Here is a 27,826-nt window from a genome sequence, read left to right on the forward strand (position 1 = left end):
GCCAGATGCTGTGAAATCTTACTTTACATTTCTATGATATGGATAGTTTCTATGTATAATATGTATTTACAGAAAAGAAGTTATGTATGACTATGTTTGCTTGGGATATCCATAGTACAAATTTTGCTTAATTTGGGGACTAGATGTCGCTGTGTAAAAAATTACCAACGATAGAGGAAAATAATTTAGCTGGGCTTTACCGCACTTAACCATTGTGCGTGCAAAAGGTTATCTCACACATACTGCTAAATTCACAGACAGAAACAGAAAATACGGAATTCGCATTACAGAGGTCCACGATTGTGACGTCACGTTTTGTAAAAGCAATCAATCTTGTAGTCTCTCAACATTGCCGCTGGCGCCTGGTGACTGCACGATGACGCTGGCCTCACTAACTGCAACCGTCTTCGCCATGTCTACTGCTGCCTCACTGCTGCTCTCAGTTTCAGCCTCGCTGGAGTCTTCAGAAGAACTTTCTTCGCCGGAGTCCATTTTGTCAGAGGCGCTCTGCTTGTTCTTGTTCTTTCTGAACTGCTCCTCCATCTCTTTGAACTTCAATGTCAGGTATCTGGAGTTTGGAAAAGAAATTGTTGATTACGTTGCTTAAAAACGAAGCATCCAATCTACTAGTTTTTTTTTAAAATTGACTTTTTAAACTTCTTTAACATTGACAAACAATCGGCACTAGGTCTGCGCTTTATCGCTTGCAATTCAACAATTCGAACTTAAGACCTAGTTAAATTGTCTATTATGAAGGCCAATAAGAAATTCGATCTACCAGTAAGCCGTGTGAGACAGTCTGGCATATTCAGTCGTAGAGACCAAGATCCAGTTACTGAATTGAGATTTTGATAATAACAGCTTGAGCGTGCTCGTTCATCTTCTACTCAAGCATGAATTTGATATGAAAAGTTTATTATACTTTATTAGAAGATAAGAATTAAAAAAATTGGTCACTTGGCCTTACTTGTAAGTAGGTAGTACAGAATCAGATAATTAGGTAAAGCCTGGTCCGTGAGCACGTAGAATCCCGTCCAATGACCCCAAGCTACCCATCCTTATCGCTCGCGTGTAATTATATTGCTGTCGCGACGGTGCGACGCGCGCCCGCAGTGAGTGTGCGAGCGCGACAGCAACATAATACATAATTACGTGCGAGCGACAAGGATGGGCAGCTTGGGGTCATTGGACGGGATTCTACGTGCTCACGGACCAGTCTTTAGTTAAACTAATTCACAAATACACTCACTTATCCACCAAAGGGCCGCTATAATCCTCAGGGAACTTGGGCGAGTGCGGCAAGATGTACTTGTAGAGGCTCTCATTTAGCACATACAGCTGCGTCGTGGACGCGCATCGCACGTTGAACCACCAGTCGCACGTCAGCGCTGCTTGGGAGAAGATCGTCCCGTTGGGACACAGGAACGACGCTTGGCCGCCGTTTAAGTCGCAGTAGTGCCATACCTGAAACCATAAATACAATAAAATTCATAGTAAAGTAACGATAGGCAGTAGTTGTCACTTGTCACCAACAAACAAAACCAATGTCCGGAGTCTTGGATTCATAAAAAAAAACACTTGATATTAGCGATGAAACAGATTTTTTAATGAATGATGATTTTGGTAGCTTTGAAATAAAAAAAGTTGGTCAATTGACTTTTATTACATTCCTTTGCATATTAAGAAAGAGTCGCGAATTGATTTCTTTGAGTTCTTTGGCTCATTCATAGTCGATTGGCTGGTGATCTCATATAATTAGTGTTTAAAAAACAAAACGCTGGACAACATAATGGCATAAGTGGTAGTGTAGTGTAGGTAGGTATACTTTTCAACTACCAAAAGAGGTGATGAGTGGTGTAATACATGTTTACAACCTAAGATCGGGTCATTTCACAACTTGCAGATGTTACGCCTACAGAAATATCTGGTTCAATAATAGCTCAATCAGTTTTATTTGCCAACAAAATGTTCCAGTTTTTTCTGCTTTAGTAACGAGTAGATTGGACTGAATTAATTGCACTTCAAATTCAACGAAACTTCACATAAAGTGTGGTGTGATTAATTGACGTTGATAAAATCATTAAATACCTAACTAGTGAAAGTTTATGGATATCTATTTGTGTAATAGGTAGTTTACCCGTGAATAGAGTGCGTATAATTTAGCTATACGCCTTTTTACTGAAGAGCTTGAATCATAAGGTTGTAAAACTCTACAAAATGAATTCTAAATGGCCAGCTGTATTCGTTGAGTGTAATAGTAAAATAAGTGTCACTAACATTTATCATTACATACCTGGCACCGTGTCTCCGGATCAGCGAAGAAGCCCTTATACCTCTGAGTCTTACAGTCGAAGGCTGTTTGAGGGATGGTGGTGAGGATTGGGTAGTCCACGCCGGGTCTACCAGGGGTGCCACCCTCGTCGTCGGACTCTACGCGCAGGGGAAACCTTTGGCTGGTGCTGCCAGTTGACGAGAACTCTGAAAATATGAAAAAGTGATGGTAAGTTTTTTTATATTTTTTAACGGTTTGTTTAAGAACATAAAGCTGATATTTAGCACGAAATATTATTGAAAGTTAAGTAATTGACATGGGAGTTGGTGGGATTCGGAGGGGTTAGAAGGTTATCCTTACTTAGGTAAGCCCTTTGTGTAAAATTAGGTAGGCTATTAATAGCTAGGTAATGTGTAAGTTTATAAAATGTTATTGCGCAAACAATTTTTGAATAAATAAAAATAAATATGTACGAAAAAGCAGCTAGCTTACCGTCAATGTGTTGAGATGGTGGATTTACTGGAGCGAGGTAGGATTCCTCATGAAAATCTGCGTCATCATTGACGACAGGCGCTGGTGTAACGTCTACTATGGGTTTTGTTAGTTCCAAGACTTTGTTTGGCGGTATGAATGGTTTAGGCGTACTTTGGACTATATCGTCGAAGTCTTCCTGGGGTGCAGCTGCTCTCAAGGCATTCAATACCTGAATCAGTGTTCTTATTGAGGCTCCCACGTTTTCTTTTGTAATGGGCTTTGGAATAGATTTGTTCAATTGCAGAGAATTCAGAAGATCACTGAGCGTCACCGTATTTGGTGGTACGTGTTCTTGGGGCTTATAAGTAGGTTGGTCAACAACATATTGATAATAATTTTGTTTGTAGTCCGAAACATCAGGAACAGCCGGCGGCGCCTCAACAACTTGCACTGTTTGTTGTTTCTCGGATTCGAAGTGGCGAATCGATTCTTCTGGCAAACTTGATGTGTATACAGGTGCTTCGGTTGTTATCACGTGACTAACGATAGGCTTAAACCCACTCTCAATGATAGGTTGAGCGACCGGCGCTTGAGGGGGCCGTCTTTCATAATAGCTCTCTGAAACAATCGATGGCTGCTTTCTTGGAGCTGTAGATTGTTGAACGTCGTAAAAGTACTGCGGCCGAACTGGCCTTGGCTTTATGTAAACTTGTTCTTTGGGCAACATCACTGGAACTGGGGTAGGAGACTTGGGTGGTGTATAAACATGTTGTTCATTGTGAGGATGCACTTTTACGGGTGGTGTTTGCTCATACGGTACCAGCTTATATTTTGGAGTATGTTCTTTTTCTGTGTAATAGTAACGAATATTTCCTGAATCGTCATTATTGTTAAAAGAACTCAAATAAGGTCTTCTTGTAGGAAGAGAAAATGGAGCACTTGGCGATTTAACAATTTGTTTTTGTGGGAATCTATCGAATTCAAAGTTTTCATTAGCCGTTACAAGTCTATGCTCTGATAGAAGAGGATTGTAATTTTGTGTATTTTTTGGTGGATTCTGGTATACAGGAATTTCTTTGTATAATAATTTCGTTGGATTCGCAGAGGCAATGTTATATTGCGTTAATCTATTTCCTTGGTATAGTGGAATATTTCGATTTGATGAGTATACTATTTTTTTAGGTTGACGGTGTTCTATAGTTTTTGCTTCTATGATCTCTGCTTTTTCAACTTCCACATTCTTCGCGTGTCCTTCGGTAGTCGGCGTTACTAAATCGTTTGCATAATAAAACGTCATGTATGGGATTAATCGTCTGTACCTTTCATTTATGGAAAGTTTTGTAGAGTTGGTACTTAGTTTTCGCTTCCCAATCGTTGTTTTAGTTGGTTCAACTGTTTTTGGAACCATTGGGGAGAACCCCTTTTGTACGTCAACCATCATTCCACCTATCATTTTGATTTCTGGACTATTTCCATTCGGCGATATTGTAATTGGTGTTACTATTGTTGGTATAACTGAAACAAAACAAAATTATTGTTAATCATCCATATTACGCATTAAGGCTGGGTTGCACCATCTTACCTACTTTTAAAAATGTCAAAAATCAGTCAAAATCCATTCCAAAAAGCACTGGTTGTCGTTATAGTTACGATTAAAGTTAGGTGATGCAACTCAGCCTAAATGCTTTAACTGAAACACAGACTGAAACGCTTTTGTCAACATTTGACCAAAAAATAAATTAATGCTTTTTTATGGTACAGAGGTAGGTACACCTTAAATTCTCACTTTAGGGACCAGAATGGAATTCCTCGTCTGATGATGGCTACCAGTGTCTTAAGTTTATTTTGTCACTAGAACTAATTTATTGGGCAACAGTAGACAATGCATATTATTAAGAAGGCCGTGGCCGCGACTCAACTTGACATTGTCCTACAAATTCTCCGTTCATTGACTAAATAAAACCTAATAAAATTAACTTTATATCTTGAATTAAGTTGACTGGAAGAGATCGCATCCTGACAAGAGGTCATTTGTGAGGGTATCTATGTTGGGCTTTTTCTCGGAACTCTTCTCTAAGATCCGTAACTCCTTTAAACTTTCCACCTTTTCCCTAACATAATGGTAATATGTAAGTATTTTTTTATTTGTTAAGCTAGCACCCATAACACAAGCATTAAGTTGCTTACTTTGGGGCTAGCTGGCGCTGTGTGAAATTGTCCAAAGATTTATTATTATTCTTATTATTTGTCTAAAAACTTGTGTCAGGGAAGGGGCATTGGTTAGTACACTGATGACTGATGTAGTCATCAGTGTCAATTTAAGTACCTACTTAGGCATTGTTTCTATTGGAAAAGATGATTCATTTGAATGTACGTTTTGATATTACTACCTTTATTATGTAACTCAATCGCCAATCAACGAAGCCGATATACCTAAGTAGGAATTTATTCTCCGCCAGCCTTCGGTGATTGCGCTCTATATTAATTACGAGATTCGCCTTGGATTCAACAATAAGAACGAGACCGCATCACGACTAAACAATTAACTCTTTTTCAATGAAGTAAATACATTATCTTTAACAATGATAATATTAATGGTTAACAGCTGTCTTTTTAGTAATTAGTTTCAATCAAAACCCTTTAAGAGTCAAAAGTGTGTTACTTTTTAGTTCATTTACGCAACGAGCTACTCATACGTGCTTCAAAGGTCAGTGAGCCATTCCTTGGCTCCAAATAAGGGAGAAGACATGTAATAAGAGCATGGAACGTTTCTCACAACACCTGTAGTTACATCTGACCATGCAGTAACAGTGTCTCGGATTGAGTTGTGAAATGCGCACGAGTGGCATCCGAGCATTATAATGTTATACTTAATGATCAATGCGATCGAACTATTTCTGTTAAGTAACGTTTAGTTCATAATGGGCCCACAACCGGAGCAGATTTACTTTCACGAAGTAAATTTCTGGTACTACTTATAGGTAATGGCTACATAAATAATGCTAAACTAAGGTACGCGGTTGATTTTCTATGGAAATAAATAGAAACAGTTGACCAATTTGCAAGATATCTACAACCTACGTTTATCTCAAATAGTCCCATAAAATAAATATGACTTTTCTATAATTCGTCACATGTCGCAAAACAAAAAAACAGTTTATAGTTCCAAAATACTGAACTGTCCTGTCCATGACATTGACAGCGGGGCGCCACCGTCTATACCGGATCGCTGGTTCCGATTTTTGCCATGTTGGAAACCATATAGTTGAACGATGGTAGCGCCCCCTGTCATTGAGTTTGGTGGGACAGTTCAGCGTGGGTCATCTATAGTTTGAAATGCCGACGCGAATCTCTAATGAGCTAAAGAAATGAGCATTTATGTTACTTAAACTGTGTTTTATATCGTTAGTGTAGTAGGCGTGAGTGATAAATTATATTTAATATCAAAATCTTATTGTACAGTCGACAACATATCAACGTAAACTTTGTAGCTTCATATGTAGTTAGTATCTAATAGCTGTGGTAATAGGGGCGATTTGGAAATAAAAATGAATAGTCTGATGTGCCGCTAACTGTACATTTGACGCATTCATCTTGGCTCATTTAAAATAACCTGCAGTTCTTATGTGGTGGTAATAATGTCCGTAATTGAGTATCTCTCAGTTAACGGAGCTTATTGCCACTAATAGAATGTTGGCAATTTAGTTAGAAGCTCTTGTTGCATGACCAATGGCTCATCATCATAATAATATTATGTAGGCGTATTTCATTTAATTTTGACGAAATGTAAGATGACCCTTCAGTTGTATGATAAGCTAGGTTACCTGATAAAATTCACAGTCATTTGGGGACTTACCTTAATGTCTTGGGAAAAATAATGTGACGTGTGGGTACCCTCTTATATTACTTTAATAAAGGCAACTGCTTGTGTAAAGTAGTTGGTTTTAATTTGGAATACTCGTAGGTATAAGATTTGAGAAGATACAATAAGTAATCATACATTAACTGTAAGGAGCTCTCTAAAAAAAGCCGTTGCTTCAATTAATGAAGAGTCAAAAAAGACGGCCGCAACCAAATAATGAGTGTGTCTAATATTCTAGGTTCAATTTTTTTCTTTATCTACACTTTGCTCTATAAATCTGGTTAATTAGTTATCTTTTGCGAATCGTTTGATCTGAAAAAACCAACAAAGTATTTTATCTCACGCACGAGTTCGCTTTAATCAATCAACTGAGGAATTATTCTAGTTGTGTAATGTGGCCCACATACCGCTGCTAAAATTGTGATACGGATTTGTTATTAATTATCAACAAAAATGGTTTAAAGTAACGAAAATCAGACGAACATTGAATTAGTAAAAGTATAAAGAAACGCGTGTTTTTATTTATTTAAGTATACAATACCTACTTACGCGTTACTTTTTACTTTTACTAACGAATACGAATAATAATTTACGAAGATCCCTACCCCGATTGAATAAAACAAAAATGCGTCTCTACAAAAATGTTAGTGTATAAGGTGACATACATTTACACATTGTTTCGAAACCTTAATGTTTGTGGTTTGCGGCTTATAATTAAATGAACAAAACAATGTGTGTGATGATGATATCTGTAATACTTATTTAATATAATTATAATTGTTCCACCGGCTACCGCTTTGACCCAGTTATGAAACGACAAGGAAACGAAAGTCCTCGTGGGACTTACAAGACCCAAGACTCTTTATTCACGCTACTTAATTAGTCAAGGATTTCGTCAAATTATTATCTAACATTGTTAATTCGACATGGACCTAACAACATCTCTATTTCCTTCGATTGTAATGATAATTGAGTAGATGTAATAAAAAAGGTAATCAAATCTTGTTAGACATCACCAAGTCGTTAAAAGTGTCGCGAAATTTCACTAAAATACTTGTTCCTCAAACTAATAAAATTGACTAATGTTTTAGAAAGTGTCCTTACTTTTAGTTGTCGTATGTGCAGACAAGATACCTACATAGCACGCAGCTGCACCGCATGCAAATGTTACTAAACTGAATCAGTAACAAAATTAAGTTTAGAAAGGCTGGATCGTGTGTCGAACGAACCTTGGAGAAGTGACGGGCGAGATCCGCATCCTGGCGGGCACAATGATCCACGATAATTCATGCCCATTATAATTAACGGAAGGTAATTGTTATAACGAATCTACCGTTTAATCAAAAGCACTAAACGGCAGCACAAATTTGTTCCAGATATTGATAATTATGAAAAAAAAATTCTAGGAAAAAATTTGGCAATCCTGAAAATACCGTTTCATTCTTGCAAAGCTTTTTCTGTAAGTAATTACTACCTACTCACTTTTATTCAACTATACTTTCGTAAATGTTGAGTAATTAACCAAAATATAATGATTTTTAAGGGATGGACGATATCCTTTGTCTGATAAACTGAATTCCACTAGACTGAAACTGCATAGAGACACTATAGAACTGCATATTCGTAATACACAGATATTATGAGACCTTTCGTCCAAAAAGGTCGCAGTTATCCCGTAGATAAATAATAGCGGACATAGGTATAGATTAGACATGAAGTTGGCAATGCCCTTTAAATTCGTGATAGCCTCTGACTCACGCCTTGTCAATACCTTATGCCCATAGCACTAAAGCATAAAATAATTGCCCAGACAAAAGTCGTGGCTATTGACTGCAGGAGAGTAATTTGCCCTAACAATAGACAAAGTTCAATTGATCTACAATCTGCCCAGAGCAATTATTAGAAAAGATATTGAACATTAGGTTGCAATTATAAACTTAGTATTCGATGATAACTATTATCAGATCTACTACCTAGTAACTACCTAGATCAAGTCCTGAAAATTCCAACTTAGATTTATCATCATTTCCTAGGTATTTTATAATATGACTTTTTTTTTTTAAGGGACGCACGCTGGTAGCTTGAGGAGCTTTTCCAGCTTCACCGGGCAGTGGCGAGTACAGAAGGTACTCTAACCGTTTGGCGATCGTCGGTGCGCGTAACCAATATGAACTCGTATTTCTAAATTGACTTTGATTAATGACAGACAGAAAGGAACTGGGTATAGTAGATATTAATAAGTCGATACACAGGATAGGCATTAATTAATACCTACTAATCAAGGTCAGAATATTGACTTTACAGGAGTCTTGATAAAACAATAGTTACTAGTTCCCAACGCCAACATTGTGGCGACCTCGACACGACACCGTGAGATCGACCGCAGCGATCAATAAAACTCAACACGATATTATCCGGCCAATATGACGTGACGGACTTAAAATATACTTACCTAAGTGAGTGTGATTTTTGTCTCGTGAATGGCGGAATTGGAAATACTTATACCTACCGCTTCGGCCAAGGTTAGTGGATTATTATTTTACAAAAATAATGTAGAGAACAATCACTCATTTGCTTTAGTTTCGCTTTTTTTGTCTCCAATCTATCCGCATTTTAACGCACACGCACGCACAGGCGCATAAAGGTATTGTCTAGAACTCTACATTAAATACAGTTGTACCTGGTAATTAACAAAAAACAAAAAGTAATTATATATTCGCCGCGCTGTGCAATAAATCTACCTAAAAATAAATTGGACACTGAAAGTAAATAAAACAATCAACACAAATTATTTTCGCGCATAAATCATTTCAGCCTTGAAAATGAAAAACGCATTCCTTTCTGGTTATTCTTGAAATTACTATACTGAATAAATAACGGACAATATTATAACTTTCAAGGTTGAAACGATAAAATATTCTATGTCTAGTTTTAGGATTAGATTTGGTTATATCAAACGATTGCTTCCGTAAAGGCTTAAAAATCTGCAACTGATGAATATAAAATTTTCAACGCGATGGAATTGAAGGACTTGCGTAAGACTTGGTTGAACAATGTAAGTCAATATCACAGCGGTTTAAAATATCATTATTGTTTTTTTACCTGCATAGCTTTGGTATAACTTACGCAACGCGAACGTGTCACTTGAAGGTACGGAGGCGTCCGCGCACCCGTGACGGCGCACAATGCGCGCGTCTTTTGAGAGACGTCAGCTGACATCACAGCTAATTACGCCAAAAGTAACTACCGTGTAAATCAGCCTAATCGCATGTCCAAACTGTTTCACTGGCACCTTTTTCCTTGTGAACATGATACAACACTGTCTATCTACTGACCAGCAACTCTCGATTGTTCATTTGCGATCTTATTCTTTTGAATTTCATTCGGGAGTGTGAACCTTACCTACACTCTGGGAGCAATGCTTAAAAATTTATGTAATTGACAACTCTCTTTAATAACATCCTAGTCTAGAGATTCAAGTCTAGGCTGCTCACCGATTACGTAAATAAACATGTAGAGACAATGATTGATTTCCAATAAGAAAGTGATTTTCATCATGAGTGCTTGTAGCAACTAGGCCTACTACACACATCAAAGTTGTAATATTTTAGCATAAAACTTTAACAGTCAATTGAATTTATTTTATAGTTAAAGTCATTACATTGCGTTTCATCAAATCTAATCTAAGTTTTCTCAATCCATCTTATGATTTCAGTGCAGGCTTGCAGTAATCAGTCACAACTGTCACTATTAAAGTTGTGGCAAAAAGCCTTTTCAATATGTGTTACCTAAAATAAAATGCGATATTATTATAAAATCTTAACCGCTTATATTCTCCCCTATTCTCCCATAAAGGGTGATTTCCAAAAATACATAAATACCTACTTGCTTCAATTTTTCCAAGTTTCTGTTATGAAACCTTAAAAGTGGGACTTTATACAGATAAAAGCTCCTAGAATTAGCTCCTTCATTCCCAAAACGAACGGATGAGACGCCATAAATTAACTCTCAGACTCTCACGGAAGGTGTCCGCAATTATTTTTAAATAAACAACGCCAATTATCTCATTTCGGAAGTGGCACATCCGCAGGAAGGGGCGTGTCGTGTATCGTTCAAGAGTATTGGCGTGCACTAATCTACTTTTATTGCGGATCCAATTTCTACTGAGATCTTTTACATAATAACAATTTAATGGTTTAAGAAATAAGTTATTGATAGTTTAATTTAGCAACATTTTAAACAACTAACTCTACGAGTCCACAAAATTTCTAATGTGTACCTACCTGGAACTTTAATTAAGATGTTCATCCACAACAAAACCTCATCTAGACTAGAAACCTGATAAATACGTAACTCCATTCGCAATACAACATGGCAATGAAAGCCATCGTGCACGACCAAGACAATACAGCATTTAAAAGTACTCTCATAATATTTTCATATGCGCATATACTATTTAAATGCAAAAGTTCCGGAATTGGTGTCAGTTGTACTGTGCGTAATTCATATTGGAATTATTTATTGGCATGTTAATTGAAAATATTATATAAATAACTCGTCCGTGCATTGATACGCTACATAATTGCGTTACAACAATAATTCTAGTCACACAGCGATAGAGCGATAGGAGGCGAGCCTTAGGGAAATCCTTGAACATAAAGTGTCTAATCTGTGGGAAACACGCTGATGACACCTCACCGATCAGTGATGCGCGACACGACACCCTCCACTCACGTGGATGCACCCAAAGTTCGAGAAAGTCAGCTATTACAGTGAAAGCGAACCCGCGATGACCGCAGGCCGGCCGCCTCGTCACCACCATTACATAAACCGTGTTTACCGATTAGCTGGGATCGTGCCCGTGCGCATGGCCGGACAGCGAACTCTAGCTTATTGTCACTAACGACAAGATGATATTATACTATCGCGTAATGGTAACAATCAAGGCAAAGTTACAAATAAGTAGCTAGTCTTCCGCAAATCGCGGAACGATTGATGTTCTCTCAACAAAATGATACATACAAATTACTATTACGCCATCCAATATGCAAATAAGAGCAAGATGGGAAACCAATACTCCGCTAAACGCTTCTGCAATCAGACATAACCTTCCCCGCACTCGATTACTGTAACCGTTATCTGGATCAAGGTGCTATAACGCTTCTTTCCGTAACCTGTACTTACTTTTATTTTGTGATACTTATTAAATAAGAGAATGTAAACTCAGATTCTTCTCTGAAGATCAATTCAATATAGCATTTTTATTAGCCATAAATTATAATAATGTTTGTAAAAGTATTTTAACTACCATTATATGCAAATACAACGAAATATTTCCTACAGTGTGTTATGCGGATTGCAGAATTGTATCAATCTTTTTAATGGTCCCTTAAGGGCCAAAACGCGTTGATACAGATCTAGTAAACGACTCTATAAGTACAGGTTATCATTACCATGAGAATATTAAACGAGAGCGCGCTACACAGTTGAGACAACAAACCTCCTATTTTTCGCAAAGTGCTTTTAAATGACCTCATGTGCATAACACTTATAGCAGTTAATTGATAGGTGTAGGGGTCCGACAACGTGTGGTTCTACTGTTTCTTAATACCCCACGGTCCATTGTTGTCGACGTAGTGGTGAAACTTTTCTATTATTCGTATGAACGGTGAGATGAATAACAGCTTCCATATTAAAAGTATGGTAATTTACAACCTTCAAAATCAATGTATCGTTTGCACTGATTACGAAATTAGAAACGTGTGTTTTAGAAACTTTTTCGACCGACCGTGTAAAAAAGAGCCATGCTTAAAGTAAGCAAAAGACATCGCAAAAGCATTACTGGCAGTTTTAGTATTGGTGTTAATTTGTCAACCGTAACTTAGATTGATTAGGTAATGAACAGCGAATGTAGGTAAGTAAAGTACCTACAACCTTAAAGTTGATCAACATTTTGTTTAGCTAGTCAATCTAGGTATTAAGTTCTTATCGTTGCTTGAAGCTATGTAGTTAAGTAGTGACCATCTAAACTTATCTCGTTGGATTCCCAAGTTAGCTTGCCTTGCCATATAACCAAACAAAGTGTCAGCTGGAAGAAATGGAAATGACTAACCAATAGCAAAACAACAGGTTTGCTCGATACGGTAGTGTCAGAGACCGGTTAGTTTAAAAAGGTTGATATTGAATTTCCACTTATGGAAATAAAACTGACCGGTAAATGCATGAGAATCGAGATAATATATCTGCAACAGTTATACAAGATGGTACAGGTAAAAACTTAAACGGTGAAGTGGGATCACTCTCGCACTTGATGTCATTAGACTTTTTCCCCGGAAACGAAAGCTAAACCAGACGGTTATTTTATTTTTTATTCTATTTCCGAAGTAATGTTTCCGTTTTGTGGCTGAGAAAATAAGCGTCTATTTTATTTAGAACTGATAGTCATTAACTGTGAACGTCAGTAAAATCGCAAATTACAGTGGAGAATCTCTATCAAATATTTGAGACAGCTTTTTGTTATTTCGTAACACGATGTGATGATATTAAGATCTGATTACTTTCGCTTTGAATCGAAGGAATGAATGAGTCAATATTATCGTTAAAAAGCTCACCATAAAAAAGCTCTACCTAAACTAGTTCACTGTTGATTTATGATTTATCTACTCGTAATTTGAGACATTACAACAGGCAATGAAGTATTTACTTTCACAACAGGTGCATTATCTTTGCTCGGAATAGTCTTTGTAAACGATACGTATCTAATTTATGCCTTTTGCAAGTACTATCTCTAGGGTTAGTGTCAGGAAGTCAAACTACTGTCGAAGCGACTGTTGCAACTCGTATAAGTGGGTCAGGTAGCCGCGCGCAAACTCACCAGGCCTTTTTCAATGCGGATAGGATTTGAATTTACTTAGAATAAAGATAAGGTGTAAGCTGAGGTATCAGGTTGTTTTTAAGTTAATTTGATAGGCAATTTCTTCGGAAAACTTTAATTTTTGAAAATTATCATTCAGGAATTAATAGGAATTCAACTCAGGAATTTGTGGTTGTAGTTCTTTTACTCAAACGATGACTATTAGTTGATACTAGCTACACTTGGCTAGATGATACCTACTTATGAAGTTAGATTGAAATAGTGTTCTACTTTGTTACTACATTAAGTGCTATCTTTAGTAGTAGGTATCATATTTGGGCATTGCGTGGGACCATCTGCAGTTTTTTTACATGCTAAACTATGCAATAGTTTTTGAATAATTGAAAACTAGGATGCAGTGTTAGATTTTATTCACTGTATTAAGTAATTTTCTACGCCTAACAAGCTTTATTGAGGTCATATTTCAATACCAACTATTGCAATAATTTAAAAAACACTTCATCCATCAACAGTAATAAATTAAATGATTAGGATAGTTCTAGCAACTGCATTTAGTCATTAATCATGGTTGCAACTTTATAAAGTGTGTCAATTTAATGCACCAAGCTTTTTCTGATTTTCTGAGCGGACATTCCATTATTAGACCTTCATTTTAACATTGGTGTAGTAGAGATATATCATATGACCATACTTTACCTACGCCAAACGTATTAATAAGCACTTCATAAGCCGCTAAAGTCTGTATTATGAAACTATACTTAAGTATGAATCTATGGGTTCCCAAGAATAGTTTGAATCAGAACTCAGAATACAATCTTTAGATCCTCTACTTATGTCGTCTACAAAATTAATTAAACCTTATTGTTTGTATTACAATCTTTTCTTTTCTGTAATCCAATTCCAGAGAAATATAAAACATACTACCTACTCCACTCTTCTATCAAATCTTGCATGTAAAACCTCAGTCATATAACTCTTCCATGTCGTAACAATCATGATGCTCCATGATAATCCGTACGTAGAAAATTAGAAATTACGACGCGTAAAACTGGTTTATTGAGTCCTGCTGCATAATAAGTCCATTTTTCAACGGATGTTAGTTACTGACTGCCATACTGATCTCTCATGCGCGTTATGATGACTTGAAACTGCGTCAAAAAGGGCATATCCCTAAGTGAAAGGGCCGGAGTAATTGGAGTTACGTCGAGCTAAATATTCAATGACTCTACCTTGCCGTAGGACAAAGAATGACTAAACAAAGGGGTTCATGTGCTTGAGGTAACATTGTAACAAGTACTTATTTCTAATTTTATAGGGATTGCGTAATAAAGGTGATAAATTAAATCTTTGAAAGCAGTCAACGTAATTTAATAAATAGAAGACGCAGACAAAAGACTTCCAAGTACCATTGTAACTAGTGTAGTCAGTCTATTAGCGTAAATTAAGTGTTATAGGAGTTAAACTGTTTTGTTTCTGTCTACCAAATTAAAAAACAAAGCTATAAAGAAGACACTTAAATGAGGACTCCTTATATAGGGCAGAATCTTCTCTATAACTAAAACTGTTAACTTCCGTGAATCTCAAAAGTAGACTAAGTACAAGCAGTTAGACGAAAAGGTGTGACAACGCGAGCAAAGTCACGACTCAAAGCTAAGTTACGAATATTCACAGCACACGTTTTTCTAAGGTCTCAATGATAAGAGCTTATCACGCAAATCAAGTATCACGGCGCGCAGGCGCTGACATTTGACCACGGCGCGTGCGAACTAGTGATGTCCTAACAATCTCGCGCATTGAAACGCATTCCACACCAGTTAACACATTCTGGCACACTCATTAACTAAGCTAATTACGATGTTACAATTTGAGTCGCGTGCTAGTTCAATGTCACGCTTGTTTACGAAAGATACGAGTGTTTTTACGATTCCAATGCGGCATTTTATCGGATAGTGCAATTTCACTCGATGATGAAGCAAGATTATCTGTTGAATTTGATTAATTAGAGATTCAATATTGCTTATTTTCTAGACTTAAATGTCATATCATGCTACAACAGTTAGGACACCATATTTTATACGACGCGACCTCTGCAGGTCAAATGGCAGAATTCATTGTTGATTTTAAAAAAATCACCTTGAAAACAGTTTTCCTAATAATTTATTTACATTTACAGCTACATTTTACACATTGCATAAAACCTCTTTATTCTAGCAATATTACAAAATGGTATCCGCGGACTCTTCGACTTAGCTGTTAGGTTTTAAAAAACTTGTTGTTCATTAATTATATCATTACGTTCACTTTACCTATACGATACTGCATTCTCGTACTATATGGCCATACTTACGAGTAAACATGATTACTTGATTGAAGAATTACCTAGAACACGGTTTTAGGACGTTTTATTTCTTAATAAATCGACTGGTATTGTACACGAATTCATTAGATCTCATGAAGGCTTTATTTTACAAAGTTTACTACGTTACATATGATTACCATTTCACTCGACATTTGAATCGGCCATACTAATCCCTGTATCTATCTACTTGTCACAGTAATTTAGTACCTACTTACATTTAAACTGGATCGACGGCTAACATCGCGCATTAAACAGCTGAGGGTCGAACCCAAAGATGTGGTAACGAGTTGCAATGCTTATTTGCAACGACAAGTTAATGTTAAATACCACTGGCCAAATACGTATAATCCCAAAGCAGTTCGATGTATTTATCATTGGTCTAATTAACTATAGTCTTTCAGTGACCATGTAAAGAGATCAGTTCAAATCAATAGCCTTAGTAGAGATCAGTTTAAATCAACAGGCTCAGCATATAAAATTAAGGCCTAGTATGGTAAATAGATTATGTAGCTCAGTACGCATTTAGCATAACCATTTAACCGAGAAAAAGATGCGATTACATATCGACAGACCGTGTGAACAGATGAAATGACACTTAATTGCAGTCATCAACTAGTCTTGTCTATACTAATATTATAAAGCTGAAGAGTTTGTTTGTTTGTTTGTTTGTTTGTTTGGTTGAACGCGCTAATCTCAGGAACTACTGGACCGATTTGAAAAATTCTTTTTGTGTTGGATAGCCCGTTAGTTCCTGAAGGCTTTAGGCTATTTATCATCACGCTAAGACCAATAGGAGCGGAGCACCAATCAATAATATTTCAAATCGGTGAATTTTTTCCTTTTGAGAGCTGACGCTGCGTAAACGGTTAAAGTTTCGCAAAAATCATGTATGACAGGATTGTTCCCCTTTAAAAGTTCTTTAAAAAAGTCCGCGGTAGCATATGTCTATCTTTTAAGGTTGGCTCATAGTAACCATTTTTATGCAAAAAAAAATCTGTTTTAAAATAATGCATTATTTGCGAAGGTGTTTTTATAAACATGATATTAATCCTTATCCAAATAAATAAATTATTCACCACAAGTATTTAATTTTAAACATTCTTGCCCTTTACACCATTCGATTTCAATAAATATCTTAGGAGATATCGCAGTTTTAAAATCACATCGCAGCAAAATAATGATCAAGTACTACGCGCGCTACTGATGGATCAATGCACAGCCTAAACCGCTGATCGTAAAGACCTGAAACTTGGACGGTATGTTCTTTGTATGACGTAAGCATCTGATAAGAAAGGATTTTCCAAAATTCTACCCCTAAGGAGGTAAAAAGGAGGGGCAAAGTTTGTATGAAATAACGAGATTCCTTCGTCCAATCTACTTAAAATTTTGCATAAGCATTCTATAACAGAATTAATGGAAGACGTGTTTCGTATTTTAGTGAAATGCACCCCCTAACTATGTTAAAAAGGGGTAGAAAGTTATTTTAGTGGTGATTTGCTTCAAAGTTGATATTAATTACTCATTAGTGCATTTTTTTACAATCATGACGTCATGTTAACGACTACCATACTCCCTAGAGTTAGGCCTCACTTAACCTCGGAGTGGTTAAGTGAGGCCGCTGCGTGCGCTCGCCCAACAATGCATAGTAATGCATGAAAGTCATGCCGCGGGCACCTGCTTGCGCTGTAGGTATACATAAACTCATTTTCGCGCGAGAGTTTTGGCGGAGGCCCTTGAGGTAGTGGGAGTAGTCTTGAGGAAAAGCTCCTTCTCCCACGGCCAGTGGCATGCTGGAAGCTTGGTGGTTCTAGCACCCGTAGGAAAATATAAAAAAAAAGTTTACCAATAATACTGCGGTAGGTGTAGTTTTCGATTTCGTTCACCGGATCAAAGGCCGAGCTGCATATTCATAAAATATAAGAAAAAAATATTTTCATGCTTATTTAACCTGATTTTTATATTTTAAAAGTATTCAAACATTTAGATAATAACGTTAAAACATTTAAAAATAATCGTATGAGAACGTTTTCGACTTCTCCACGGACGAAGTCGCGGGCAAAAGCTATTTGTAAAATAATTAGACTAAATTAATAAAAGTGCCTACCCAAAGTCATTATTCCACGCGGACGAAGTCGCGGGCACAGCTAGTAGTTAATAAACTAGCTCGATCACTAAACAGGATGAGCAAGTCCATGGGCGATCGTTCACTTAGCTCAGTGGTTCCCAACCAGTGGTTTGAGTTAGGTGGTCCGAGTCAAATTATAGTCCGTACGATTTTAAATTTCACGAGCGATTTCCGCGTGTTATGAGGGTTTGAGTAATAAGTAATATTATAACTAGCATTATCGAACTTGTACAGAAGAATGCAACCTAAAAAATCAAATAATTTAAATAGGTAAGTAATATTGTAAATGTCACATGAAGTATATTCTGAATTTTTTAGTTTATTTTATAGTTCTTGCAACTCACGAAGGCAAGTGAGCATAATGTGTGCATGTGCACATAAAGATAGTGTAATGTCTATCAAAACTTTTGAAAAACGAAAAGTAGCGAGCCACCACACAATATGTAAAGCTCACTCGCCTTCGTGAATTGCAACAACTATACTTATTATATGGTCCCTGCGAAAAATAAACAAGTTTTTAAAGGTTGGGAGCCACTGGCTTATTTGAACCAGTTATATCAGAACTAAAATATTGGCTTACGAAACTGAAACGCGGAAGCGGAGCAACAAAGACTTATGCAAAGTTACAGTACCGAGTATCAGCTCAAAATCGTTACTCGCGAGTACTAGATCTTGTTAGAAGTTAAGTATTTGTTGAATAACCAATCGCTTATGCATTCTGTTTTAACTAGCCATTAAAGTTTACAAATGTTTATTGATACATTGTGAGTACTGCCCATTCAAACGTCCCATTGACTAATCTTATAGGCTAATAAATTTTAAACATAAATTATTTCGCAAATTGACTATTTAAACGCACTACCTCTTTTTCTTTCTTTGTTTTTAAAATTGATCTGGAAGCTGAAAACTGAAATAATAATCCTCTTCTCACATTCCCTGTGTAAATCCTCCTGTGTAGCTAGGATCTAAGTCCCCAATCATGTTATCGACTCATTGAGCACCCGGAACAACTGCTAGTTAAAAAATAAACCCGGCATTTCCGTTAATCACTGACTGGCCGCAAAGTCGGCGTAATAAAGGTCGCCAGGGTCAGCGCCATATCACTGGAGAAAGTAATCATCTGCATTTAAAAACTGTAGTTCATAGAGTTCGTTTAAATAAGCTCTATTCATAAATTTCAAAAGATCTTTGTATCATTTAATTCTCCCGAACAATTGCTAAAAGTTCGCGAAAAATTCTGTAATCCACTAGAAGAACATGCTAGAAGAGTTATGCCTTAACACTAGAAGTGCCGAAGATTACGACNTGGAAATGAATCCACTTGTGCCTTGTCCTTTACCAATATATTAGTTGAATCTGCGAACAGAGCCTTTCCGTTAAAAGTACCTAATCGTACCCAAGTAGCAATTGGTATTAATGGCAAAATCTTACTTGTCTTAACTCTATCTAAATTTACACTTAAGCTAAAACCAAATTAACTTAGAGTAGAGATGTTTTTCTTTAAGACTTTATATTCTTCATCGAGCGCTACTTAAGCAAATTAAGAATACTCAAAACCAAGTTAAGTATTCTTTAGATAATTTGGTCTTAAGTTATTCTAAGCTTAAGTAAAAAAAATCTTATTTTACTAAATTAAGATTTTTTGTATGCTCACTTAATACTAAATAGTATAGATAAAGTATTATTTAAGTGTTGCAAAGTAAAAAAAGTATTCGTAGATTTACTTAGGACTTTTTAAAGACCATTGTCTTAGAAATAGTTTTCTGAAGATTAAGTTAATTACTTTTTTACTAGAATTAGTACATTTTGAGAAAAAATACACTTAACGGGACGATTTCGATAAAACAGGATCACGCCTATTAATTCAAGGTAATGCACGAGCACCTGCGTGCGCAGCTTATTGTATTAATTTTTGATACAAAATGCGTGCGGTCGCCCGCAAACTAAATTAAGCTATTATAAGTAAACTCAAAATATGATTTACTAAAATAGGTATTATCTAAAGTCCGATTTTTAATTCGACGGAATTCTGACAGCTGTCATTTTTTGACAATTCAGATGTAATAAGCCTTTTTTGCTTTAAATTATTAATAAATAATATGAAATGAAATTTCATCAAGTACAACTTACAAGAATGAACTATTGTTTGTTGTGTCAATTCAATGTACACTAATTAATATGTACATTTTAGAGTTTAAATAGAAAAAAACGTGTTTTTAAGACAGTAAAACAACATATTATCATTAACGAAAATATGTATTGATTATCAATCATCATTATTGTCGTCATAATCAACTTGGATTATAAAATTGGCATCTTGTTAAATTGGTTATTTTATGAACCTAAGATTTCATTAACAAAAGGATTTTCATAAAAAAGGTTTGTAACCCATGGATTATTGGCCAGGGAGTCCAGTAATAGAAAAATAATTATATATTTTACATATTATACCTATTCGTGTTTCATTATTCGTATCCAGGGTCCGATGATGGAGCTGTAAGGGGGCAGATTTATTTTTCACTATGTGACTGTCTTTATTTTGTACTTAATATATATTTTACATATTATACCTATTCGTGTTTCATTATGAATCGAAATATAAAAGACTTAATAAACTCTATTAAAAATTTAAATTAATTAATCAAGTTTGAATACCTCATTCTACCTTAAAATTAATAACTTAAATCAAGTCTTAATACGGTCACGGCTCAAGATTTTTTTGTCCATTTCAGCGTTCTTTTTACTCTTTTGACGTTGCGTTGACAGCTTTTACCTAAATTCGCGCGGAACTTTTTTGTGAAATGGCTCTTAAACCCAATCTCGAGTGACTCACCTTTTACAGAATATTCCAAAAGGTGCCTTAGGGAAGTTCGTATTCTTTTATTTGAGGATTCCGTCAACTGGGACCGCAATTAACTGGGACCGCGGTCCCAGTCGCCGGATGCGTAAAAATTAAACAATTTTCGACTGGGACCACTCATGGATTTTAGTACTGTACCGATTTTGGATTGAATAATATTTTCGTTTAAGTTATCTATGAGTGGTCCCAGTCGCCGGAAGAAAATTATTATTTTTTTATGGATCCGGCGACTGGGACCGCGGTCCTAGTTAATTGCGGTCCCAGTCGCCGGAAGCCTCTTTTATTATGCAGTTATTTACGCAAGAAACGAACGGATATTCTTTATGGTGACAATGATTTTCGGAAACCGTGTTCCGATGGCCATAAATTATTTATTACACAAAGGTGAATTAACTATAATACAACTTTCGCGTGTTGTAACTGACACGATATCCGCTTCTAAATTTTCTCGTGAAACAATTTTGAATCGGTATTCAATAAATGCTTTGATTTAATCAACTAAGCCCGATATAACTTATGGAACAGGATACACATGTCATTTTGTATTTTGTAACGACTCTGTATTACATTTACTGCACATTTATAGCTCCTATATTCTTATTACTGGGCGTAATCCTATTACATACCTACTAGCTAATGCCGTGTAAATAACTAAAACACAATTTTTCACGAAATCAACCAAAAGTTTAATGAAGTAATTAAAGTTTTATAAGTAAAGTAAGTGCAAAAGTAAACTCTACTTATTTGCATGCACCTAGTCAACCTGAAACGTAGGTGGTACTCCAATTTTAATGTATTTTGTCACAGAAGTAGATTTTTTAGATGAGAATGTAATACCTATAGTGGACATTTTCTTTTGCATCGTTTGTGATCGTGGGACAAGGTAAGCCTTTTATGAAAAAAAAACTACACGGGCGGAAGCTACTCTAATAACGCCCGTATTCACAAACAATGCTTGCTTAAGTGAAGCAGAAAATCGAACCCACAGCGTTGAATAAAGCTCTATGATTGGTTCGTATGTCACCCTGTACGACCACGCGCACTGTGAGACCATAAAGTACTGTTTGTAAATACGGGTGTACAGTGGCGGCGTAAGGCGTAGGCGACGTGGGCCACCGCCTACGGCCTCGCGGTACAAGGGGCCTCGCGCATCAAAAATTTTGAAAAAATGTATACAAGGAGGAGATGACAATATCACAATACGACAATAAATGCAAACATTGACTATTAAAATATAAATTCTTGATAGCTAAACAATGTAGTTAAAAAAATATATTTTTTTCCAAACAAATTCAGCCATAATCAGACACCAAATTAAGCAACAACACGGTTTTAAATGACGAACATTATTCTTTGGCGCAATATTCCTTTAAAAATAATCACTGAATCAAGAAATCAGAAACTGTCAATGAATAGACCGTTGACCCGTTTTTTTTTTTATAAAATCCGTCTTTAGGTCGCCACAGAACAAGGCCTCGCGAAATCTGTCTTGCCCACATCAAATTTAGGTCTTGCCCCGCCACTGCGGGTGTAAGTGTTGTACTTAGCACTTTCCACTTAACACAAAAGCTGTTAACGACTCCCAGCTGATCTTGATTGTTTCCTTCAACGTTTAATCACAGAATAATAATAAGTACTGTTTAATGATGATTGCGATGCGCGTGCGTGCTAGCACTGACCACTGGGCATCTCGATCGCTGCCGGTTAAAATATGACATAACCCGTATAGCGATTTGATACGAGTTTTTGCACGTGATATAATGGATTTAATTGAAACATTGTTAACTACATACACTATACTCTAGAACAGTTAATTGTCTTCATTATTTTTGTTAGTTACTGAATCTATGAATTTTTCGACGTGTTATGTAGCAGGTCACAAGATGAATAAGAAAATTATTAATAGTCTGAAAGGTGGACCCTCTGCAGTCTATAGGATAAAATTCAATTTTAATAAGTACCTATAGCTTTCAAGACTGTAACGTTTTAGTGAATTCAGGTGCTTCAGTTTCAGTTTGCTTTTTACTCAGTAGGTATATTTGTAAGTCTTATGTTTAAGTACATTCATTACAAACTTTAAAATAAAGGTAATTTTCGTATTCATTTTTTGATAGACTGCTCATCATCAATTTTATTATAGCATTGCGTAAATTATATAATGTATTTAATTATAAATTATTTGATATGAATAGGTTTCTATTCGTGAAAGGTTGGCTGTATAACGTTACAACATACAAAATGACCATGCAAATTATCAAGGGCAAAGAGAGCTCTCAAGAAGGGTGACGTAATATTTTGTTTACTTCATAAGCTACTTCATTATTCACAGAATATTATAAAAGTACGCAACGAACGCCTATTGGTAGAAAGTTAATAAATATTAATGTCCATTTAAACATAAATCTAACAATTTTAAAGCGGCATTCAGGGAAAATCGGTCTTCAATGAAAAATATTTATATTGCGATATTCAATCGATATGTAATATAACTTACTGACATTCGTTATCCAATTAGGTATATAACGAATATTTATAGTGTCGCAGCTAGTTGTCAATAAATAAGTTTTATTTTCACCTAAAGTATGAAAGTTAAGTAGGTATGCTTACGCATCTAGCGTTTTAATTACGGAAACAATAATGCCATAGAGTAGAGACAGAAAGCTGATGAAGAAAAACATTTCCTTGCTAAAGCCTTCCTGAAACAATTTGTCATTAATTTACAGCTAAAGCTATCATATTTTATAAATCTTATGACTAAAATTATTATTATGTACCATCCTAGACTGCATCTCACTTAACACCAGGTGCGATTGCGGTCAAATACCTGCCTTGGCTAGCATAAAAAAAACAAAAAAAAAAAGATTACAAAATGACGATGGGTGCTCTTTGAAATGCTAATTATTTATTCGAACTTTGACAATTTTGTGTAATAATACAAAAGTTTTACAATATGCTGATGACTTGCTGTTTTATAATATTGATAAGAAAATAGAAGTTGCTGCGTCAGCACTTACTTCTTCACTATCTAATTTAAAATCCTGGCTTGATAATAATGGATTAAACTTATCTGCTAATAAAAGTGCCACAGTAATTTTTTCAAGATTGAGAAATCCACCTCCTGTCNCCGGGATAGAACGACTTTCAAAAAAAATTTTTGCCAGGGTAATGTTTCAAACATTACCCCAGCAAAATCTGTTTTTTCCTAATAACTTTAAAACTATAATTTGAACGAATTTTGCTATTAGTGGACAAATTTCTGCTCACGATGGACTAATTATCTGCTATACTCTCGACTCTCTAAAGCACATGTTGTGATCCTCCTCTCAAATTTAGACGGCAGTTTCTGTGTGATAAATTCCTCTTTCGTACATTCAATTTCTCAAATCATCAACTTTTCCCAAAACTTCACTGCTTATCAGAAAAAGTTCCCATTTCAGACTATTGGAAACATAAAACTATTCTGTCTCTGTCCTCTCCCATATTCCGTTCAAAACACTTACCATTGTTTCATTGCAGTATTGAATCTCTCTTAGTCCCTATAAATATTTGTTTTCTCCCAATTGATAAGCAAGATCTAAACATTGTATCCAAATTTAATGAAATTTTAGACACACATTATAATGGTTTNTTGCTGTTTTATAATATTGATAAGAAAATAGAAGTTGCTGCGTCAGCACTTACTTCTTCACTATCTAATTTAAAATCCTGGCTTGATAATAATGGATTAAACTTATCTGCTAATAAAAGTGCCACAGTAATTTTTTCAAGATTGAGAAATCCACCTCCTGTCCAAATTTCTTATGATAATGATTTGATTCCTGTAAAACCTCATCACAAATTTCTGGGAGTAATTCTAGACTCAAAACTGACTGGAAATCAACACTGCGAGTATATTGCAGAAAAGTGTGAAAAAAGAATAAATATTCTCAGATGTTTATCTGGAGTTTGGTGGGGAGCTCACCCTTTTTCAATGAAGCTTATATACAATGCTCTCATCAGAAGTGTTCTGGACTACGGCATGTTTCTTCTCGAGCCAGGCAATAAATCTGCTTTTAAAAAATTAGATCTGATACAGTCAAAAGCTCTCAGAATTGTAACAGGAGCCATGAAAAGTAGTCCAGTAAATGCGCTTCAAGTTGAATGTTGTGATCCTCCTCTCAAATTTAGACGGCAGTTTCTGTGTGATAAATTCCTCTTTCGTACATTCAATTTCTCAAATCATCAACTTTTCCCAAAACTTCACTGCTTATCAGAAAAAGTTCCCATTTCAGACTATTGGAAACATAAAACTATTCCTTGTCTTTTGCACAGCTACAATAAATTAATGTCTCTGTCCTCTCCCATATTCCGTTCAAAACACTTACCATTGTTTCATTGCAGTATTGAATCTCTCTTAGTCCCTATANGTTATTTTATGAATGTATTTCACTTGGCCTGAATGTTTGTTTCGCCTGGATTCCTAGTCACTGTGGGATAAGAGGTAACGAAATTGCAGATCGTCTTGCCAATGAGGCGGTCTCCTGTGGAGATTTGTTTCCCTATCAGAGTTATTGTCATGATCTCCTAGCATTGCCCAAACTTTCTTTAAACTCTTCCTGGCAATCGGATTGGGAAATTAGTTGCAAATCAAAAGGCTTTCTTTTTTCACTTCTTCAACCACAAATACCTACAAAGCCTTGGTTTTTCAAGTTGAAATTTGATAAGAGAGTTTCTTCATCTATCATACGCATGAGGTTGGGTCACACGTGTACACCCTCTCACCTCGCAAGACTCCATATCATTAATGATGATTCTTGTGAGTGTGGCACCGATTCAGGCACTATCAACCATATTTTCTTCTCCTGTCCTAGTTTTGACCGCTCTGCTTTCCTTCGGGAACTCTCTTCCTTACACATTCCTTTCCCGTCTTCTATAATGTCTCTCCTTTTCCATAAAGATCCTGTTGTATATAATTGTATAGCCAAGTTTATAACTGTAAATAATATAAAGCTTTGATTTTTGTATAAACGTATGTATATTATATAAATATCTCCTGTATATTCCTCATTTTCCTGATCATTAATTCCTTTCCAAATTCCGAAAGTAGGCATTTTTCCTTTTAATTCCCGTTTCCCCGTTTTTAACTCGACACTGGCAAGAGGCATAGCATTGCCATAAAAAAAAAAAAAAAAAAAAAAGTGATTTTGTAAGAAGACAATGCATTTTAGCTGGCTTTGTTCAAATGTCAATTGATTTGATTTGTATTCTTCGTTTCATTGTCTAAATCCATAAAAAGCAATAAGTGGGTTATTTATAAACGTCCTCAAATGGTTTACTTTGTTCGTGGCATTTTAAAAATGCGTTTGATCGTAGATATCGATGAGATTACATCAGAAGAATGCAATATTTGTATTGTGACCTATATTCTACTCTTATAGACCTTAATAGAAACATTTAAGGTCGTGGTTTCGTGGGTTTTAAATAACATACGATTTATGAGGCATTGTTTTGCACTGACGAAACCGCGAAAAACAAGATTATCACAGATTTAATGTGGGTTTTGGTTCATAAAAAATTAAATACTAATAAAAAATATGACATTGTCCTCATTTGAAATTCGTTTTTTCAATGGAGTCTAGACAATTACAAAGATACAAAATTAAAATTGTGGCATATTTATTCTAAGGCATTTTAATTGATTGCAAAAGAAAGTAAATTAGTCGCTGCTACTTACTACTAATTACACTTCCCTTATTCTCAAGGTAAGTCTGCATATTTATTTAGAAACCTAGAGTGTGCTAAGCATGAAAGGAATTTGGCTTGTGCAACCTCCTGAAAATTACAAATAGATTACAATTATTTCTTTAATTAATACTATATTTACAATGTTTTAATTGGCTTTATTATGTTTACACGTGACTATATTTACACGTTTTAAATTATGTTAGACGAAACATTCTTAGTTTAAGTATTTACCTACCTAAAAATCTTGCAAAAGAAACAAAATCAATGGCCTTGATTTGAACTGTCTCAGTCAATGTTACAATTAAACGTAGTTTTGCAACAATAGGATATGTTTTCACACATTTTATGTAGTTATGTTCATTATCAATTTTCGATTTCGAATCAATAATAATAGTGCTGTTTTGATTAAGAAATCGAATATTAAATTCTCGATGGATCTTTTCTTATATTTTTAAATTCCACTACCAGTATATTCAAAACGTGTAAGCTTATAAAAGCGTAATATAGGTACCTACTTACTCAGCTTTAGCGTGCTAAATGCAGCATTTTTTGCTATCAAGTTATAAGCCAGCACTTATCTACAAGGTTTACTTTGTGATTGCTGTATGACATTTGCCTGTATTTATGTGTACGCACCGGCTCTACAATTAGAGGCTATTTACCAACTCAGTAGGCCACAGGTATAGCTACTCGGATTACCGCCAGTGCGATGTTTTTAAGACATTGACATTGGAAACGATCTCGTTTTCAGTAACCTTTAGCGCATTTACCTTTAGAAGGTCATGCAATTAAAAGTAAGCGGTATCTTTGTGGTAAACAAAGAATAATAAAATTAGATTCGTTCTTAATTTTAAGCTTAAAAGTTACGCATTACCTTGTTTTGTTTTGTTTTGTTTACTAAGTGTAATAATTTTTAAAACTCGTAAAGTGACTTTCAGTTATGATTATAAGTTGGTAGAGAAAATTAATTGGTTCTGAACTGGTATCGATCCTGTGTCTTGACTCCAACTAGTATAAAATATCAATGGAATCGTCGTTTAATATATTTTTTAAAACAAATCCTCAGAAAATCTTTTTTAATGTTTTAATTTTAACTGAAACAGTACTTACCGCATAAAATAAGCGTCCAAAGCTCCATAGTAATCAATAACAATTTTCATTCAATTTACCAAACTGGTGAAATCCTTGATTCGTAAAAACGAAAAAAGATATCACGTAAACACTGTATACCGCATAAATGCGCTAGCGCAGCGTATCTCGCGCGTGTGTTTGCCGC

At 35.6% G+C, this 27,826-nt stretch overlaps 1 protein-coding gene and 1 long non-coding RNA gene across 2 annotated transcripts; both read right to left on the reverse strand.

Annotated features, from left to right (window-relative positions):
- Window positions 1-27,826, reverse strand: LOC114360232 (uncharacterized). Its single transcript, XM_028314849.1, has 5 exons — window positions 27,661-27,826; window positions 2,765-4,261; window positions 2,294-2,478; window positions 1,250-1,464; window positions 1-568 (listed from the first exon to the last, which is right to left on the reverse strand). The coding sequence occupies exons 1-5, from the start codon at window positions 27,686-27,688 to the stop codon at window positions 328-330; spliced, it is 2,166 nt and encodes a 721-aa protein (XP_028170650.1). The 5' UTR covers window positions 27,689-27,826; the 3' UTR covers window positions 1-327.
- Window positions 23,813-25,221, reverse strand: LOC114360236 (uncharacterized). Its single transcript, XR_003656491.1, has 2 exons — window positions 24,609-25,221; window positions 23,813-23,941 (listed from the first exon to the last, which is right to left on the reverse strand). It is a non-coding gene; the product is annotated as an uncharacterized LOC114360236 (long non-coding RNA).

Source organism: Ostrinia furnacalis, unplaced genomic scaffold (assembly GCF_004193835.3).
Source record: "Ostrinia furnacalis isolate ACB-3 unplaced genomic scaffold, ASM419383v2 OfSCF4915, whole genome shotgun sequence".
NCBI classification, from domain to species: Eukaryota; Metazoa; Arthropoda; class Insecta; order Lepidoptera; family Crambidae; genus Ostrinia; species Ostrinia furnacalis.